This window comes from Oncorhynchus tshawytscha, linkage group LG22, assembly GCF_018296145.1.
Source record: "Oncorhynchus tshawytscha isolate Ot180627B linkage group LG22, Otsh_v2.0, whole genome shotgun sequence".
NCBI classification, from domain to species: domain Eukaryota; kingdom Metazoa; phylum Chordata; class Actinopteri; order Salmoniformes; family Salmonidae; genus Oncorhynchus; species Oncorhynchus tshawytscha.
The window spans coordinates 2795219-2816815 of record NC_056450.1 but is presented as its reverse complement, the minus strand read 5'-3'; the positions used below and the strand labels follow the sequence as shown (position 1 = coordinate 2816815).

General features: G+C 44.7%; 1 protein-coding gene across 2 annotated transcripts in view; it reads right to left on the bottom strand.

The window, feature by feature from the left end:
- Nucleotides 1-21597, bottom strand: part of LOC112221579 (choline/ethanolaminephosphotransferase 1) — a 34706-nt gene that overhangs the window by 12416 nt on the left and 693 nt on the right. For both annotated transcript variants that reach the window (XM_024383722.2, XM_024383721.2), the window contains exons 2-3: nt 20899-21432; nt 6262-6409 (exon numbers count right to left, since the gene is read on the bottom strand). In XM_024383722.2, coding sequence (XP_024239490.1) covers nt 6262-6409; nt 20899-21318 — 568 coding nt within the window. In that variant the 5' untranslated portion in view covers nt 21319-21432. The remainder of the gene's footprint in view (nt 1-6261; nt 6410-20898; nt 21433-21597) is intronic.

Here is a 21597-nt window from a genome sequence, read left to right as displayed (position 1 = left end):
GTGGAATGTGCTGGGAGAGAGGGAGAGGGTCACGGGAGTGCGATAGGTGATACGATAGGACATCTGTGGATTAGGCGAAGGAGGGGTTGAGATCAGGAGGTCAGGTCAGATCCCTTGAAGGGAGAAATAATGGTTTTATTATCCTGTTACTCTCTTCCTGTCGAACCATAAGATGTAAGGATTGGAGAGATGGAGGGGTGTCTAAAGTGGAGTATATATACTGTACACACTTGTGATGGTGAGAACATGTTTTGCCTGAATTACAGCTGTAACAACCCTTTGGGAAGAATTAAACTTGGTTAAGCTTCTCTAGTGTCCATGAGTTATTTACTCTAAAAATGAGAACCTAACAGAGGTAGGGGGCGGGGTTTAAGGTGGTGAGGACGGGAGAGATAGGACCTTAATCTGGCAATGTTGCGGAGGTAGAAGAATGAGGATTTGACCGTCTGTTTTATGTGGTGCTCAAAGGAGAGGGTGGATTCCAGAATGATGCAGAGTTTGTGGGAAAGACTGTAGTGTCGTCAATGGTGAGGGTACCAACTTTGGTAAGGGTGGGTTTGGTGCCTATGAAAAGGAGTTCTGTTTTATCACTGAGCTTGAGGGAGTTTTGTTGTATCCATGTTTTTATTGCAGAGAGGCAAGAATCAATAATATGGGTCAGAGGTGGGTTGAGGGATTTTGTGCCGAGGTGTGTCATCAGCATAGCAGTGGAAGTCAAGGTTGAAGTGATGAAGGATCTGACCAAAGGGGAGGATGTAAATGATGAATAGTAAGGGACCCAGCACAGAGCCCTGGGGGACACCCTGTGTAACCACAGCTGAGTCTGAGGTGTGGCCACTGACGGGAGTTCTAGCGGGTAAGTGGGACAGCAATAGTAAGTAGTTCAGATAGTTCAGACAGAAATTATGAATTAGCTTTAAGAAGACGGTACACAAAGATAGTGGTCATGGAGAAGGATTATTTGTACCCCAATTAGTATACTGGTCAATTGTTTGGTCGTTAGGCTGTTGGTCGACCGAGATTGTTTTAGTCGAGCAGGAACAAATTATACACACACACAGTGAAAGGTTTTAGAACACCTACTCATTCAAGAGTTAATTTATTTTTACTAATTTCTACATTGTAGAATAATAGTGAAGACATCAAAACTATGAAATAACATATGGAATCATGTAGTAACCAAAGAGGTGTTAAACAAATCAAAATATATTTTATATTTGATATTCTTAAAATAGCCACCCTTTGCCTTGATTACAGCTTTGCACACTCTTGGCATTCTCTCAACCAGGTTCATGAGGTAGACACCTGGAATGCATTTCAATTAACAGGTGTGCCTTCTTAAAAGTGAATTTGTGTAATTTCTTTCCTTCTTAGTGTGTTTGAGCCAATCAGTTGTTGTGACAAGGTAGAGGGGTATACAGAAGATAGCCCTATTTGGTAAAAGATCAAGTCCATATTATGGCAAGAACAGCTCAAATAAGCAATGAGAAATGACAGTCCATCATTACTTTAAGACATGAAGGTCAGTCAATACAGAACATTTCAAGGACTTTGATAGTTTCTTCAAGTGCAGTCGCAAAAACCATTAAGAGCCATGATGAGCCATGGCTCTCATGAAGACTGCCACAGGAATGGAAGACCTTAGTTATATCTGCTGCAGAGGATAAGTTCATTAGTTACCAGCCTCAGAAATTGCAGCCCAAATAAATGCTAACAGACACATTCAGCCCAAATAAAAGTAAGACACATCTTAACATCAACTATTCAGAGGAGACTGCGTGAATAAGTCCTTCATGGTCGAATTGCTGCAAAGAAAAGGGTACTAAAGGACACCAATAAGAAGAAGATATTTACTTGGGCCAAGAAACATGAGCAATGGACATTAGACTAGTGGAAATGTGTCATTTGGTTTGGAGTCGAAATTGTAGATTTTCGGTTCCAACCGCCATGTCTTTGTGAGACGTGGTGTGGGTGAACAGATGATCTCCGCATGTTTATTTCCAACCGTAAAGCATGGAGGAGGTGGTGTGATGGGGTGTGGGTGCTTAGCTGGTGACACGGTCTGTGATTTATTTAGAATTCAAGGCACACTTAACCAGCATGGCTACCATAACATTCTGCAGCGATAGGCCATCCCATCTGGTTTGTGCTTTGTCACACCATCATTTGTTTTTCAACAGGACAATGAAAACCCAACACACCATCAGCCGGTGTAAGGGCTATTTTACCAAGAAGGCGAGTGATGGAGTGCTGCATCATATGACCTGGCCTCCACAATCCCCCGATCTCAACCAAATTGAGATGGCTGCTTCTGCGGTCCGACTTATCCCAAACCAACAAGTGCTCAGCATATGTGGGAACTCCTTCAAGACTGTTGGAAAAGCATTCCAGGTGAAGCTGGTTGAGAGAATACCAAGAGCATGCAAAGCTGTCATCAAGGCAAAGGGTGGCTATTTAAAGAATCTCAAATATAAAATCTATTTTGATTTGTTTAACATGTTTTTGGTTACTACATGATTCCATATTCGTTATAGTTTTAGTAGTTTTGATGTCTTCACTATTATTCAACTATTTAGAAAATAGTAAAATAAAGAAAACCCCTTGAATGAGTAGGTGTTCTAAAACTTTTGACCGGTAGTATGTAATGTAATATATAACACCTACTTATTCAAGGGTTTTTCTTCATTTTTACTATTTTCCACACATACTACACATTACCAGTCAAAAGTTTGGACACAAACTGTTTAAACACAAACTCACTTCCTTGACAACACCTCTGCATTGCTCCGCGAAGCGCAAGAAGTATGAATGCCCTGACTTCTGCTGAGGCCATATCACCGGAAATGTTGTATGGACAACGCAGACGGCGGATTGACCATTCACCCAGATGCACAATGCTCTTCTCTCCAGAATGCGCTCTCTCCCACCAATTTGTGCACATTCATTGTGTCATAACTTCATTTTGTGAATTGTTTGCGTTTGATTGTTAGTGTATATCAATTCCCCATTACATTTCACCAGTAGTACATTTACCATCAATTCCTATCATTTCTGATCTACAATGTTTGTTACTTTGGTTACGGTCATTTATTTTAATGGATTCAATATTATTCCAGTCTTCCTGTTCTCATTGTCAGAGTGGACACATTGTTTGCAGAGCGCACAACCTATGCTACACTTTGAGAAAAAAAGTTGTGGTTTATTTAATTCCATTACGAGTTCTGTCAAATTTAGTCATTGTCTTTTGTTTTGAGCGCTCCTGTCAATGTTGAGTAAGGACGTAATAAATGTGCCCATTTGGGGATCTGATAGTATTTCTGATTGGCTTAACGCACCACCACTAATGACCCGTGGAGCATCTCAAAGTAATGTTGTTTTCTTCAAGCAAACAAAGTCTGTTTTTACATCCATTGAGAATCCCAATTGCTCCTCAATGTATTTGAAAAATCTTTCCAGCTCTCTCACTTTCAATATCCATTCAGCGTGAAAGGGAAAAATGTCATGCTCCGATACAGTGGATACGTCATAAAATAGGCTTCTTATCAGTGCTCGACTTGGACTGAAATAGGTTCCGGTCCTCATTTTGGGTGTTGGTACTGTTTATATGTAGGTGCAGGAGCTCCACAATACTTTTGAGCTAATATTCTATAAGAGGAACGGGAGCTCAAGCAGGAGAACATTTGAGGTGTCGGTAGTCAGCTCCGGTGAGCTCCTGTTCAAGTCAAGCACTGCTTCTTATCCCTTGCGCAAATAGCATACAGCTGTGTATGTCCTGAGCTCACTGGTGCAGAAAACTGAGGGCACAGAATATTCTACACAATGTTGCAAGTTTGCTAGCACAAGCTTTGGGCCAGATCCAAGTTGATACAATGTTTCAAGTTCAATGTAGACAGGCCATGTGTAGCCAATGTGATTTATAGAATATTTATATATTTTTTTAAATCTGGAAATGTTCTACATGCAAGCTGCATTGTTTTTATTTGTTGGCTTTATGTAGACTATTTTTACATAGTTGGCAATAAGTTACTTTTTACGTTTGTATAATTTTCCTTTAGATTTGTATTATCATTTGTATTAACCACAACAATGACTGAGATATGAAGACATTATTATGAATTAAATGAAACTGTTTCATGAAAATGTGCATATGAAAACTATAAAAGGGCATGCAGATTGGTAGAAATTGTAAGATAAATGGTCATTCCACATGAGAAAGTTTGACTCCTCGTGTAGTCTAACAGCAACTTCAGGAGAGTAATGTCAGAGTCTGATAAAGCCAGCTGGAGGAGAATGGTTGGGTTAGGTTAAGGTTTTTTTCTTCTGGTTATCTAGATCTCTGGTGCCCTCGAGACATCAAACCGTAAGCTTAAAGCATCAAACAAGCTCATTGCACATAGTTGATTTTATTAAATCACATTAAATCTATATATGTAAAAATACACATTTAAAAATTGAGCAAACATTTGGTCAAAAGATCAGACGACTTTCGGTCTATCAATATTTTTTTCCGGGGATAGCCCTAATGCAAATTATTACGTTTATGAACGTACAGTTGAAGTCGGAAGTTTACATACACCTTAGCAAAGTACATTTAAACTCAGTTTTTCACAATTCCTGACATTTAATCCTAGTAAAAATTCCCTGTCTTAAGTCAGTTAGGACCACCACTTTATTTTAAGAATGTGAAATGTCAGAATAATAGTAGAGCGAATGATTTATTTCAGCTTTTATTTCTTTCATCACGTTCCCAGTGGGTCAGAAGTTTACATACACTCAATTAGTATTTGGTAGCATTGCCTTTAAAATGTTTAACTTGGATCAAATGTTTCCGGTAGCCTTCCACAAGCTTCCCACAATAAGTTGGGTGAATTTTGGCCCATTCCTCCTGACAGAGCTGGTGTAACTGAGTCAGGTTTGTAGGCCTCCTTGCTCACACATGCTTTTTCAGTTCTGCCCACAAATGTTTTATGGGATTGAGGTCAGGGCTTTGCGATGGCCACTCCAATAACTTGACTTTGTTGTCCTTAAGCCATTTTGTCACAACTTTGGAAGTATGCTTGGGGTCATTGTCCATTTGGAAGACCCATTTGCGACCAAGCTTTAACTTCCTGCCTGACTGATGTCTTGAGCTGTTGCTTCAATATATCCACATAATTTTCTGTCATCATGATGCCATCTATTTTGTGAAGTCCACCAGTCCCTCCCACAACAAAGCACCCCCACAACATGATGCTGCCACCCCCGTGCTTCACGGTTGGGATGGTGTTCTTCGGCTTGCAAGCGTTCCCCTTTTTCCTCACTTGCAGTTGCAAACCGTTATCTGGCTTTTTTATGGCGGTTTTGGAGCAGTGGCTTCTTCCTTGCTGAGCAGCCTTTCATTTTATGTCGATATAGGACTCGACATGTGGATATAGATACTTTTTTACCCATTTCCTCCAGCATCTTCACAAGGTCCTTTGCTGTTGTTCTGGGATTGATTTGCACTTTTCGCACCAAAGTATGTTCATCTCTATGAGACAGAATGCGTCTCCTTCCTGAGCGTTATGACAGCTGCGTGGTCCCATGGTGTTTATACTTGAGTTGTTGTTTGTACAGTTTGTATTGTTTGTACAGATGAACGTGGTACCTTCGGGCGTTTGGAAATTGCTCCCACGGATGAACCAGACTTGTGGAGGTCTAAAATTTCTTTCTGAGGTCTTGGTTGATTTCTTTTGATTTTCCCATGATGTCAAGCAAAGAGGCACTGAGTTTGAAGTTAGGCCCTGAAATTCATCCACAGGTACACCTCCAATTGACTCAAATTATGTCAATTAGCCTATCAGAAACTTCTAAAGCCATGACATCATTTTCTGAAGTTTTCCAAGCTGTTTAAAGGCACAGTCAACTTAGTGTAGGTAAACTTCTGACCCACTGGAATTGTGATAGTGAAATCTGTATGTAAACAATTGTTGGAAAAAAATGACTTGTCATGCACAAATTAGATGTCCTAACCAACTTGCCAAAACTATAGTTTGTGAAGAAGAAATTTGTGGAGTGGTGGAAAAACTAGTTTTAATGACTCCAACCTAAGTGTATGTAAACTTCCGACTTCAACTGTAAGTGTATGTTGTTTATGTCTGCAAGTGTGTTATGTCTACATCTCCGTCTTAGAGCGCGTGTTTGTAGGTGTCTGAGAGCATTTTGTACTGTCCTTTGAGTCTGAGCGTGTTCTGTATGTTTGTTTGAGACTGTATACACACGCTCCAGCACACACACACACACCTGTCGAGAGGGAGTCACAGCCATGGTCAAAGAGCTCTCCCAGTGGGGTGCTGTTGTTGGTGCGCCGTGCCTGCTTCCCATCGATGGCGTCCAGTGATTGGTAGATGAAGAGACCCACTGCACAAGACAGGTATGCCCACAGAGGTGCCTGAAAGGAAAAGGGCACAAACATTCAATATCATAAATGAGGAAGCTCTCTATGGCATCAAACTTTCACAATAATATTATTAGTCTAGTGCTCGTTGACATTCACAGAAAAGCATGGGTTCAGCCTTCATGAACGTCATTTCCATGTTTGAGTAATATGATTACATTTGGCATTTAGCAGATGCTCTTATCCAGAGTGACTTACATTCAATGCACTCAACTAAGGTTGGTAAGACAACCACATATCACATTTATTGCAAGTAAAACACTTTCATTAAAAAAAAGCAGCTATCAGCAAAATAAGTGCTAGTAAGAAAAGACAAGTATGTGGGGTTGCTATGGGTTCAACCAAGGTGCTATTTGATGTCACTTAGTTGGGCTGTTTTCTTTAAAAAGAGCATGGTTGGGTTGTTGGTGCTGGGTTATTGAGAAACTATACTACCCAGCGGGTCAGATCAAAAGACTGGAGGGGTAGTTTAGTAGGCACGTGGCGTTCAGATAGTTATTTTTAACCACTCATGAGAGTAAATGTCCTTCCTGTTCATCTGTTCTGTTGTATAGTTATCACAAGTTAAATTTGAACAATTTTATTTTTGTTGCTTCAAATGAGGCTTACAGTAGTGTGTGAGTTCTCAAAACGCCTATGCAAAGCCCATTGTTGGGATAGATACCACCATATTATATTACATAATAAATCTTAATATTCTAGAAGAATGTGTCAAATGCAAAACTTGCAGTATATGGGTAATTCCACGGTAACAAAATGACGCTGAAACTCAGATTTTTCACTTTAAAAGTATACCAAACATTAAAAACATTGATAAGTTAATACAATCTATGCACAAATAACTTTTTTTTAAATTTCCAATATAAATTTGACAAAAACACATTTCAAACCAAAGAATGTAAAGTTTGGTAACAGAATGATGTTAAAATCTCCCTCCGTTTATGTGACCATGTTTTCCAAAATCTTAAATATCTACTCTGAATTATTATTCAAATTGTCTGCAGAAAGAATGGGGTGTCAGCTATGATGACACCTTGAGTTGACTACAGCAAGTGAAGTGGATTAACCTCTGGCAACAGAGTGATGGTAACAGAATGACATCATGGTCCCTGATCTGTACTCTACAGAAATGCATAATTATGAATGCAATTCTCTTCATGGTGATGTATACTGAACAATAGACGCATTTTATATGGCGCTTTTCATACAGAATCTCAAAGTCGCTTTAAAACAACAAAAATGTTGGGAGCTGCTCCCTCCGTCCACTCAGACTGACAATCAGATGCAGACAATCGGTCCAGTAAAAAAAGAAAGAACAAAAAACACATTATTATGCTCACTCAGCTGTGCCTCACAATGAAACGATTTACACTACATGATCAAAAGTAATGTGAACACCTGCTCGTCGAGCATCTCATTCCAAAATCATGTGGGAGCAACTCTATATATTAATTCCCCTTTGCTGCCATAACAGCCTCCATTCCTCTGGGAAGGCTTTCCACAAGATGTTGGAACATTGCTGCGGGGACATCAGCCACAAGAGCATTAGTGAGGTCGGGCACTGATGTTGGGCGATTAGGCCTGGCTCGCAGTCGGCGTTCCAATTCATCCCAAAGGTGTTCGATGGGGTTGAGGTCAGGGCTCTGTGCAGGTCAGTCAATTTCTTCCACACCGATCGACAAACCATTTCTGTATGGACCTTGCTTTGTGCATGGGGTCATTGTCATATTGAAACAGGAAAGGGCTTTCCCCAAAATGTTGCCACAACGTAAGAAGCACAGAATCGTCTAGAATGTCATTGTATGCTGTAGCGTTACGATTTCCCTTCACTGGAACTAAGGGGACTAGCTCGAATTAGAGGTCGACCAATTAATCGGAATGGCCGATTTCACGTTTTCATAACAATCAGAAATCGGTATTTTTGGATGCCGATTTTGTCGATTCTTTTTTTTTTACATCTTTATTTAACTAGGCAAGTCAGCGAAGAACACATTCTTATTTTCAATGACGGCCTAGGAACGGTGGGTTAACTGCCTTGTTCAGGGGCAGAACAACAGATTTCTACCTTGTCAGCTCAGGGATTCAATCTTGCAACCTTACTGTTAACTAGTCCAACGCTCTAACCACCTGCCTCACAAGGAGCCTGCCTGTTACGCGAATGCAGTAAGAAGCCAAGGTAAGTTGCTAGCTAGCATTAAACTTATCTTATAAAAAACAATCAATCAATCAATCATAATCAAAAGTTATAACTACACATGGTTGATGATATTACTAGTTTGTCTAGCGTGTCCTGCGTTGCATATAATCGATGCGGTGCTCATTCGCGAAAAAGGACTGTCGTTGCTCCAATGTGTACCTAACCATAAACATCAATGCCTTTCTTAAAATCAATACACAGAAGTATATATTTTTAAACCTGCATATTTGCTAAAAGAAATCCAGGTTAGCAGGCAATATTAACCAGGTGAAATTATGTCACTTCTCTTGCGTTCATTGCACGCAGAGTCAGGGTATATGCAACAGTTTGGGCCGCCTGGTTCATTGTGAACTAATTTGCCAGAATTGTACGAACTTATGACATAACATTGAAGGTTGTGCAATGTAACAGCATTATTTAGACTTAGGGATGCCATCCGTTAGATAAAATACGGAACGGTTCCTGAAAGAATAAACTGAGACTTGGAGTAGTTGTTCTCCTTGCTCTGCATGGGTAACGCTGCTTATAGTCCTATAATTCCTATAATAACTACAACCTAAAACTTCTTACCTGGGAATGTTGAAGACTCATGTTAAAAGGAACCACCAGCTTTCATATGTTCTCATGCTCTGAGCAAGGAACTTAAACGTTAGCTTTCTTACATGGCACATATTGCACTTTCACTTTTACTTCTCCAACACTTTGTTTTTGCATTATTTAAACCAAATTGAACATGTTTCATTATTTATCTGAAGCTACATTTATTTCAATAATGTATTATATTAAATTAAAATAAGTGTTCATTCAGTATTGTTGTAATTGTCATTATTACAAATACATATATATTTATATGTTTTTTGTTTTTTGTTTAAATCAGCCGATTAATCAGTATCTGCTTTTGTTGGTGCTCCACTAATCGGTATCGGTGTTGAAAAATAATAATCGGTCGACCTCTAGCTCGAACCATGAAAAACATCTCCACACCATTATTCCTCCTCCACCAAACTTTACTACTGGCACTAAGCATTGGGGTAGGAAGTGTTCCCCTGGTATCCGCCAAACCCAGATTTGTCTGTCGGACTGCCAGATGGTGAAGCGTGATTCATCACACCAGAGATAGCGTTTCTGAATTCACAGATTAGTTTTCCTTGCGGACCAATTTAAGGCAAAGAAACCGTAAATTACTTGGTAATAGGAAATAAAAATCTATTTAGGATTGACCAATGTAGATATTTTCAAATATACGTAATATTGATTTGAAATATTTTGGACATCAAAGCAATCTTTAGGGAATCCTATTTGAGTCAGAAAAGGATATTCATACGATGGGTAAGCTATACATACAGTTGAAGTCAGAGGTTTACATACACCTTAGCCAAATACATTTAAACTCAGTTTTTCACAATTCCTGACATTTAATCCTAGTAAGAATTCCCTGTCTTAGGTCAGGCTCACAACTTTATTTTAAGAATGTGAAGTGTCAGAATAATAGTAGAGAGAATTATTTAATGCAGCTTTTATTTCTTTCATCACATTCCCAGTGGGTCAGAAGTTTACACAGCATTGACTTTACATTGTTTAACTTGGGTCAAACATTTTAGGTAGCCTTCCACAAGTTTCCCACAATAAGTTGGGTGAATTTTGGCCCATTCCTCCTTACAAAGCTGGTGTAACTGAGTCAGGTTTGTAGGCCTCCTTGCTCGCACACACTTTTTCAGTCTGCCCACATATTTTCTACAGGATTGAGGTGAGGGCTTTGTGATGGCCACTCCAATACCTTGACTTTGTTGTCCTTAAGCCATTATGCCACAACATGCTTGGGGTCATTGTCCATTTGGAAGACCCATTTGCGACCAAGCTTTAACTTCCTGACTGATGACTTGAGATGTTGCTTCAATATATCCACATAATTTTCCATCATCATGGTGCCATCTATTTTGTGAAGTGCACCAGTCCCTCCTGCAGCAAAGCACCCCTACAACATGTTGCTGCCAACCCTGTGCTTCACAGTTGGGATGGTGTTTCATTGGCTTGCAAGCCTCCCCCTTTTTCCTCCAAACATATCGATGGTAATTATGGCAAAACAGTTCTATTTTTGTTTCATCAGAACAGAGGACATTTCTCCAACAAGTACGATCTTTGTCCCCATGTGCAGTTGCAAACCGTAGTCTGACGTTTTTATGGCGGTTTTGGAGCAGTGGCTTCTCCCTTGCTGAGTGGCCATTCAGGTTATGTTGATAATGGACTTGTTTTACTGTGGATATAGATACTTTTGTACCCGTTATCCTCCAGCATCTTCACAAGGTCCTTTGCTGTTGTTCTGGGATTGATTTGCACTGTTCGCACCAAAGTTCGTTCATCTCTAGGAGACAGAACGTGTCTCCTTCCTGAGCGGTGTGATGCCTGCGTGGTCCCATGGTGTTTATACTTGCGTACTATTGTTTGTACAGATGAACATGGTACCTCCAGGCCTTTGGAAATTGCTCCCAACGATGAAACAGACTTGTGGAGGTCTACAAAAAAAAAAATCTTGGATGATTTCTTTTGATTTTCACATGATGTCAAGCAAATAGGCACTGGGTTTGAAGGTAGGCCTTGAAATACATCCATAGGTACACCTCCAATTGACTCAAATTATGTCAATTAGCCTATCAGAAGCTTCTAAAGCCATGATATCATTTTCTGGAATTTTCCAAGCTGTTTAAAGGCAGTCAACTTACTGTATGTAAACTTCTGACCCACTGGAATTGTGATACAGTGAATTATTAGTGAAATAATCTGTCTAAACAATTGTTGGAAAAATTACATGCCAAAACTATAGCTTGTTAACAGCGCCTTTTCAACTTCAAGAGGCTGAAGAAATTTGGCTTGTCACCTAAAATACACAAACTTTTACAGATGCACAATTGAGAGCATCCTGTCGGGCTGTGTCACCGCCTGGTACGGAAACTGCACCGCCCTAAACCGTAAGGCTCTCCAGAGGGTAGTGCGGTCTGCACAACGCATCACCGGAGGGCAAACTACCTGCCATCCAGGACAACCACAGCACCCAATGTCACAGGATGGCCAAATAGATTATCAAGGACAACAACCACCCGAGCCACTGCCTGTTCACCCCGCTATCATCCAGAAGGCAAGGTCAGTACAGGTGGATCAAAGCTGGGACTGAAAGACTTAAAAACAGCTTCTACCTCAAGGGCTGTTAAACAGACATCACTAACATAGAGAGGCTGCTGTCAACAGACTCAAATGTCTGGCCAATTTAATAAATTGACTTATTAAAAATGTATCACTAGTCACCGTAAATAACACCACTTTAATAATGTTTACATATCCTACTCATCTCATACACTGCTCAAAAAAATAAAGGGAACACTTAAACAACACAATGTTACTCCAAGTCAATCACACTTCTGTGAAATCAAACTGTCCACTTAGGAAGCAACACTGATTGACAATAAATTTAACATGCTGTTGTGCAAATGGAAAAGACAACAGGTGGAAATTATAGGCAATTAGCAAGACACCCCCAATAAAGGAGTGGTTCTGCAGGTGGGGACCACAGACCACTTCTCAGTTCCTATGCTTCCTGGCTGTTTTGGTCCCTTTTGAATGCTGGCGGTGCTTTCACTCTAGTGGTAGCATGAGACAGAGTCTACAACCCACACAAGTAGCTCAGGTAGTGCAGCTCATCCAGGCTGGCACATCAATGCGAGCTGTGGCAAGAAGGTTTGCTGTGTCTGTCAGTGTAGTGTCCAGAGCATGGAGGCGCTACCAGGAGACAGGCCAGTACATCAGGAGACGTGGAGGAGGCTGTAGGAGGACAACAACCCAGCAGCAGGACCACTATCTCCGCCTTTGTGCAAGGAGGAGCAGGAGGAGCACTGCCAGAGTCCTGCAAAATGACCTCCCGCAGGCCACAAATGTGAATGTGTCTGCTCAAACGGTCAGAAACAGACTCCATGAGGGTGGTATCAGGGCCCAACGTCCACAGGTGGGGGTTGTGCTTACCATTTGATTTGATTTGATTTGTGCTTACAGCCCACACCGTGCTGGCACCCTGTGCTCTTCACAGATGAAAGCAGGTTCACACTAAGCACATGTGACAGACGTGAGAGTCTGGAGACGCCGTGGAGAACGTTCTGCTGCCTGCAACATCCTCCAGCATGACCGGTTTGGCGGTGGGTCAGTCATGGTGTGGGGTGGCATTTCTTTGGGGGGCCGCACAGCCCTCCAGGTGCCATTAGGTACCGAGATAAGATCCTCAGACCCCTTGTGAGACCATATACTGGTGCGGTTGGCCCTGGGTTCCTCCTAATGCAAGACAATGCTAGACCTCATGTGGCTGGAGTGTGTCAGCAGTTCCTGCAAGAGGAAGGCATTGATGCTATGGACTGGCCCGCCCATTCCCCAGACCTGAATCCAATTGAGCACATCTGGGACATCATGTCTCGCTCCATCCACCAACGCCACGTTGCACCACAGACTGTCCAGGAGTTGGCGGATGCTTTAGTCCAGGTCTGGGAGGAGATCCCTCAGGAGACCATCCGCCACCTCATCGGGAGCATGCCCAGGCGTTGTAGGGAGGTCACACAGGCACACACACACACACACACACACACACACACACACACACACTACTGAGCCTCATTTTGACTTGTTTTAAGGACATTACATCAAAGTTGGATCAGCCTGTAGTGTGGTGTGGTTTTCAACTTTAATTTTCAGTGTGACTCCAAATCCAGACCTCCGTGGTTTGATAAATTTAATTTCCATTGATAATTTGTGTGATTTTGTTGTCAGCACATTCAACCTATGTAAAGAAAAAAGTATTTAATAAGAATATTTCATTCATTCACTAGGATGTGTTACTTTAGTGTTCCCTTTTTTGAGCAGTGTATATATACTGTTCTATACCATCTTTCCTATGCCGCACGGCCATCGCTCATCCATATATTTATATGTACATATTCTTAGTCATCCCTTACATTTATGTGTATAAGGAAGTTGTTGGGAATTTGTTAGATTACTTGTTAGATGTTACTGCATTGTCGGAACTAGAAGCACAAGCATTTCGCTACACTCGCAATACATTTTTTATCTGCTAACCATGTGTATGTGACCAATTAAATTTGATAGTTGCGCGATTGTGTTCAGATTGATATAGGATAGCCTGAACATGGGAAAGTTAATATGGTGTGTCTAGCTTTAACAGTTCAAGAGTTAGTTTATGCAAATTGTTAGTTTATAAAGATTTTACAAGACTTTGAAGTTAGGATAGTGTCACGACTTCCACCGAAGTTGTTCCCTCTCCTTGTTCGGTAGGCGTTTGGGGGTCGACGTCACCGGCTTTCTAGCTGCCACCGATCCATGTTCCATTTGTCCTTTTCTTTTGTCTGTTTACACACCTGGTTCCCAACTCATAATTATGTTCCTTATTTAACCCTCTGGTTTCCCTTTCTGTTTGTGCGTGATTGTCTTTCGTGTGTTGGAGTTCTATCCTGTGTCCTGCGCCTGATTCCTTCGCTATCTGACAGAATCACGCACCATATACATGGAATCAGCAGGTGCAGCCAGCCCTCCGCTTCAAATGGAGGAGCGCGTTCAGCAGCACGCGACCATGCTGCAGAGTCTGGGTACAGCCATGGATCGCGTGCTGCAAACCATGGACCGATGGGAGAGGGGTTTTTCCTGTGAACCCTGTGTCGTCTCCTCAAGTTCCACCACTACCTACCGTGATGTCCGCCTCTCCATCATCAGGATCCGGTGGGATTCAGCTCTCGCTCCCGAGGGCGTATGATGGGACAGCTGCCGGGTGTCAGGGGTTCCTACTCCAGCTGGAGCTCTACCTGGCATCTGTCCAGCCAGCTCCTTCAGGACGCGAGAGAGTGAGCGCCCTTATCTCCTGTCTGACCGGTAAAGCCCTGGAATGGGCCAATGCCATCTGGGGCAGGGAAGGTCAGACGCTGGATGATTATGAGTAGTTCGCCCACCGTTTCCGGGCGGTATTCGATCATCCCCCGGAGGGGAGAACGGCGGGGGAAAGCCTATTTCATCTACGTCAGGGGATGAGGAGCGCTCAAGATTTTGCGCTGGACTTTAGAACTCTGGCGGCCGGCGCGGGATGGAATGAGCGGGCCCTGATTGATCACTACAGGTGTAGCTTACGAGAGGATGTCCGTCGGGAGCTAGCCTGCAGGGACACCACCCTTACACTGGACAAGCTGGTGGACTTATCGATCCGGTTGGACAACCTGTTGGTCTCCCGCGGACGTCCTGATCGGGGTCCGTCAGTTCCATCCCCCAGCGCTCCTGATCCAACGCCTATGGAGTTGGGGGGCGCTGCAACGAGGGGGACCGGAGGGGGAATCATTCCCTGCACCAACTGTGGCCGCAGAGGGCACACTGCTGGTCGGTGCTGGGGGAATTCCCCAGGAGGTAGAGGTAGCAGGCAGAGTGCTGGTGAGTAGGCACACCACTCACCCAGAGCTCCCTGTTGCACACATGCGGTTGTCGCAGCTGGGAACTTTATTGGCCGTTCCTTTGCTATGAGATTAGGGATCCCTATTGTGTCTGTTGATGTTCCCTTCCCTATACAGGCCTTAGACAGTCGTCCTTTGCAGGAGAGTCATAGGGAGCAAATTAGTCTCTTCCTAATCGACTCTCCTGCATTCCCTGTTGTGTTGGAGATTCCCTGGTCGGCTTCGCATGATCGCACTATTTCGTGGCAACAGAGAGCTCTCAAGGGATGGTCCCGTCAGTGCTCAGGGAGGTGTGTAGGTGTTTCCTTAGGTGCCACTGCGGTGGAAAGTCCAAACCAGGTCTCCACCCTGCACATTCCCCCGGAATATGCCGATTTGGCACTCGCCTTCTGTAAAAAGAAGGCGACTCAATTACCACCCCATCGACAGGGGGATTGTGCGATAGACCTCTTGGTAGAAGCTGCACTTCCAAGAGTCACGTGTATCCTCTGTCACAGGAGGAGACGGCGGCTATGGAGACATATGTCACCGAATCTCTGGGACAGGGATACATTCAGCCTTCCATCTCACCTGTCTCCTCGTGTTTCTTTTTTGTGAAGAAGGATGGAGGATTGCGCCCGTGTATTGATTATCGAGGTTTAAATAAGATCACGGTAATACAGTTACCCGCTACCGCTCATAGCCAGTATGACCGAGTCATTACACGGGGCGCCCTTCATCACAAAATTGGACCTCAGGAGCTCTTACAACCTGGTGCGTATCCGGGTGGGAGATGAGTGGAAGACAGGTACTCATTACCTCGTCATGCCGTACGGGTTAATGAATGCTCCATCAGTCTTCCGATCCTTTGTAGATGAGATTTTCAGGGACCTCTACGGGCAGGGTGTAGTGATGTATATAGATGACATTATAATATACTCCACTACACGCGCCGAGCATGTGTCCCTGGTACGCAGGGTGCTTGGTCGACTGTTGGAACATGACCTGTACGTCAAGGCTGAGAAATGTCTGTTCTTCCAACAGTCCGTCTCCTTCCTAGGGTACCGCTTTTCCGCGTCAGGGGTAGAGATGGAGAATGACCGCATTTCCGCCGTGCGTATAATTGGCCAACTCCAACCACGGTAAAGGAGGTGCAGCAGTTTTTAGGGTTTGCCAACTGCTACTGGAGGTTTATCCGGGGTTTTGGTCAGGTAGCGGCTCCCATTACCTCACTGCTGAAGGGGGGACCGGTGCGACTGCAGTGGTCAGCTGGGGCGGACAGGGCTTTTGGTCACCTGAAGGCTCTTTTTACCTCGGCTCCCGTGCTGGCTCATCCTGATCCCTCCTTAGCTTTCATAGTTGAGGTGGACGCGTCCGAGGCAGGGATAGGGGCTGTGCTGTCTCAGCGCTCGGGTACGCCACCAAAGCTCTGCCCCTGTGCATTCTTTTCGAAGAAGCTCAGCCTGGCGGAGAGAAACTATGATGTGGGGGACCGGGAGTTGTTGGATGTTGTCAAGGCTCTGAAAGCGTGGAGACATTGGCTTGAGGGGGCCAGACACCCTTTTCTCATTTGGACTGACCACCGCAATCTGGAGTACATTCGAGCAGCGAGGAGACTGAACCCTCGCCAGGCAAGGTGGGCCATGTTTTTCACCTGCTTTTCTTTCACCCACTCCTACAGACCAGGTTCCCAGAACATTAAGGCAGACGCACTGTCCCGGCTGTATGACACAGAGGAGTGATCCGTAGATCCCGCACCCATTATTCCAGCTTCTTGCCTGGTGGCACCAGTAGTATGGGAGGTGGACGCGGACATCGAACGGGCGTCACGTTCAGAGCCCACTCCTACCCAGTGTCCGGTTGGGCGTAAGTATGTTCCGTTCGAAGTTCGTGATCGTTTGATCTGGTGGGCCCACACTCCACTCTCCTCTGGTCATCCTGGCATCGGTCGGACAGTGCATTGTCTTAGTGGGAAGTGCTGGTGGCCCACTTTAGCTAAGGACGTGAGGGTGTATGTTTCCTCCTGCTCGGTGTGCGCCCAGTGCAAGGCACCTAGACACCTGCCCAGACGGAAATTACAACCCCTACCCATTCCACAACGGCCGTGGTCACACCTATCGGTGGATTTCGTGACGGATCTCCCTCCGTCACAAGGGAACACTACGATTCTGGTTGTTGTGGATCGGTTTTCTAAGTCCTGCCGTCTCATTCCTTTGCCCGGTCTCCCAACGGCCCTACAGACTGCGGAAGCCCTGTTTACACACTACAGGGTGCCAGAGGATATAGTGTCTGATCGGGGTCCCCAGTTCACATTAAGGGTCTGGAGAGCATCCATGGAACGTCTGGGGGTTTCGGTCAGCCTGAGCTCAGGGTTTCACCCCGAAAGTAATGGGCAGGTGGAGAGAGTTAACCAGGATGTGGGTAGGTTTCTGCGGTCTTATTGCCAGGACCGGCCAGGGGAGTGGATGGCTTTCATCCCCTGGGCAGAGATGGCAAAAAACTCCCTCCGCCACTAACCTGTCTCCGTTTCAGTGTGTACTAGGTTATCAGCCGGTTCTGGCACCGTGGCATCAGAGCCAGATCGAGGCACCTGCAGTGGATGAATGGTTTCCGCGCTTGGAGGAAACCTGGGTCGCTGCCCATGTACGCCTGCAATGGGCCATCAGGCGACAGAAGGCGAGCGCCGACCGCCACCGCAGTGAGGCTCTGGTGTATGCGCCGGGGGGATCGGGTCTGGCTCTCGACCCGAAACCTGCTCCTTCGCCTGCCCTGCCGGAAGCTGGATACGCGGTTTGTGGGGCCATTTAAAGTCCTGAGGAGACTGAACGAGGTATGTTAGAGGTTACAGCTTCCCCCTGATTATCGTATTAACCCCTCGTTCCATGTGTCTCTCCTCAGGCCGGTGGTGGCTGGTCCGCTCCAGCAGTCTGAGGTGTGGGAGGTTCCTCCACCCTCTCTGGACATCCCCGGCGTATACTGTGTGAGCCATCATGGACTCAAGGCGTCGGGCGAGGGGCCTGCAGTACCTCGTGGAGTGAGAGGGGTACAATCCGGAGGAGAGATGCTGGGTGCCGGTGGAGGACACACTGGACCCTTCCTTATTGCAGGAATTTCACCGTCTCCACCCAGATCGCCCTGCGCCTCGTCCTCAAGGCCGGTGTCGATGCGCCGCTGGAGCCGCGCGTCGGGGGGGGGTACTGTCACGACTTCCGCCGAAGTTGGTGCCTCTCCTTGTTCGGGCGGCGTTCGGCGGTCGTCGTCACCTGCTTTCTAGCTGCCACAGATCCACGTTTCTCCATTCATTTGTTATGTCATGATTGTACACACCTGGTTCCCATTACGTTATTATTATTTCCCTATTTAACCCTCTGGTTCTCATTATGTTTTGTGCGTGATTGTTCCTGGTTTGTGTTAGTCTTTTGTGTCAGGGTTTGTTATTCCCTGCATGGATTTATTTTGGCTTTTTCAGAGTAAAGTACGTTGTTTTACTCAGTTCTGTGTCCTGCGCCTGACTCTGTCCTCACCTCTGCACAACTGACACTTGACAATTGGTGATTTATGCAAAAATGTATGCCAATTTAAAAAATATATAGTTCATAAAGGTTTTAGAGAATTTTAAGTTAGGCTCGGCTGAACGTTTTAAAGTTGATGTTGTAGCTTAATTCACCAAGCAGCAGGACCATATATACTGAACAAAGATATTTTTTTTAAAACGCAACAATTAACCATTTTAAAGACATCAGACAATTTAAATAAATGAGGCCCTAATCTACGGATTTAACATGATTGGGCCGGGATGCAGCCATGGGTGGGCTTGTGGGGGCATAAACCCACCCACTTTGGAGCCAGACCACCCACAGGGGAAGCAGGCCCAGGCAATCAGAATGAGTTTTTCCACACAAAAGAGCTTTATTACATAAATACTCCTCAGTTTCATCAGCTGTCTGGATGGCTGGTCTCAGATGATCCCGCAGGTGAAAGAGCCGGATGTGGAGGCCCTGGGCTGGTGTAGTTACACATGGTCTGCGGTTGTGAAGCCGGTTGGACGTACTGCCAAATTCTCTAAAATGCCGTTGGAAGCGGCTTATGGTAGAGTAATGTACATTACATTTTCTGGTAACAGCTCTGGTGGACATTCCTGCAGTCAGAATGCCAATTGCACACTCCCTCAAAACTTGAGATAGCTTTGGCATTGTGTTGTGACAAAACTGCACATTTTAGAGTGGCCTTTTATTGTCCTCAGCACAAGGTGCACCTGTGTAATGATCATTCTATTTAATCAGCTTCATGATATGCCACACTTGTCAGGTGGATGGATTATCTTGGCAAAGGAGAAATTATCACTAACAGGAATGTATACAAATTTGTACTCCAAATTTGAGAGAAATAAGATTGTGTATGGAACATTTCTGGGATCTTTTATTTCAGCTCATGAAACATGGGACCAACACTTTAGATGTTGAGTTTATAGTTTTGTTTAGTATAGCATAGCAACCACTGTATTCCTATTCTTCTCATTCAAACCCATGTTAGACCTGACTGCAGTTCGGCTTCGTAACCGACTTCAGTGGGCAAATGCTCACCTTCCATGGCCACTGGCACATTGGAGAAGTGTGCTCTTCACGGATGATTCCCGGTTTCAACTGTACCGGGCAGATGGCGTGCATGGCGTCGTGCAGGCGAGCGGTTTGCTGATGTCAACGTTGTGAACAAAGTGCCCTGTGGTGGTGGTGGTATGGTATGGGCAGGCATAAGCTACGGACAACAAACACAATTGCATTTTAACGATGGCAATTTGAATACATAGAGATTCCATGACCAGATTCTGAGACCCATTGTCGTGCCATTCATCCGCCACCATAACCTCATGTTTCAGCATAATGCACAGCCCCATGACGCATATTCCTGGAAATTGAAAATGTCCCAGTTCTTCCATGGCCTGCATACTCAGACATGTCACCCATCGTCGTGTACAAACAGTGTGTTCCAGTTTCCGCCAATATCCAGCATCTTTGCACAGCCATTGAAGAGGAGTGGCACAGAATTCCACAGGCCACAATCAACAGCCTGATAAACTCTATGCCAAGGAGATGTCGTGCTGTATGAGGCAAATGGTGGTCACACCAGATACTGACTGGTTTTCAGATCCACGCCCCTACCTATTTTTTGGGGGGTATTTGTATTACCAGTCATGTGAAATCCATAGATTAAGGCCTAATGAATTTATTTGAAAATGGACTGACTTCCTTATATGAACTTTGAAATTGTTCCATGTATGTTTTGTTCGGTATAGCTAGAGGGAGGATTTGACAGCTAGTAACATTTTCAGACACAGCCAAGGGTGTGACATTTAAGTTGCGGTTTGTGACATTCTGGTGTTTTACCGCAACAGTGTTCATCAAAGACTGCTACTGTAAACTGGTTTAGAATACAGTTCTCACATACAGACAATGTGGATAGTATTAGGCTATGTAGCATACTTATCTAGAAAAAAAGTGCAGTAAACATTGGCAAAACAATCATATCTAGACTTTGGCTCCAAATGGGTAGGCTATATCTGACAATCAATACTTTTCAATCAAGAAATTCTGAAGGCTCTCGTCTTTTCTCAATGTCCTGTCAGTAGTGTACATTAGTTGTACAGCTGTGACAACAAACATTGACCTACTATTCCATGGTTATTACTTAGTAGCAATAACTGTTCAATAATGAATATGTGGGTGCTCAGTGGGAGGGTGGGTCACGTGATAGACAGTGTGTGAAAGGGCCCCAACGTTAAATTCTCCCCCGTGGCCTAGAATTCCCAGCGGTGCCCCTGCACCTACCTGTTCAGTGGCAGTGGGGCAGTAGTACACCAACACCAATGTGGTGAGGATGTTTGTGGCCAAGCCCACGATAGTGATGAGGTTGGGGGCTATCCATGCCGGCACACGTGCCACTAGCCACTCCCAGTAGTGCTGCATGAAGGGCTCCAGAAGGGAGTGGCCTGCACTGCTATACCTGTGCTCCTCCAACTTCTTCAGCTGGTGGCGCGACAGCGGTGGAGCCGGCAGCTGGATCAGCTTACTCAGGACACAGGAGCTCCCTCCACCACTGCATGTTGTGGTTGGGCCTGCAGTGGTGGTTGGCCTGTAGGATGGGTCCATTCTCTGGTCCTGAGGGATCCATGTCGTTGTCCCCCCTGCCCCCTGGGCTTCCTTCGCCGCCCGGGTCCGTGGAGCTCTTTGACCAGCGTTGTTACTCATGGAGGAAGCCGAAACCACACTTCACGTGGCGCCCACTCTGCCTACGACTGCCTCCACCCTGGTACTATTCAGGGAATCCACAGTGGGGTAACAACAGTTTTCCTGGGCTTGGCCCTTATGAGGAGAGAGAGTTATTTTTTACTTGACAGTATGTTTTGGTGAGCACAATTTGACTATGGCAACATGCTGGGCACAAGTTGCAGAGGGAGGGCTGGTAAAAAAAATAAACAGCTAAACCATACATGCAGATCACAATTTTCCTGATAGATTGTGCTGATA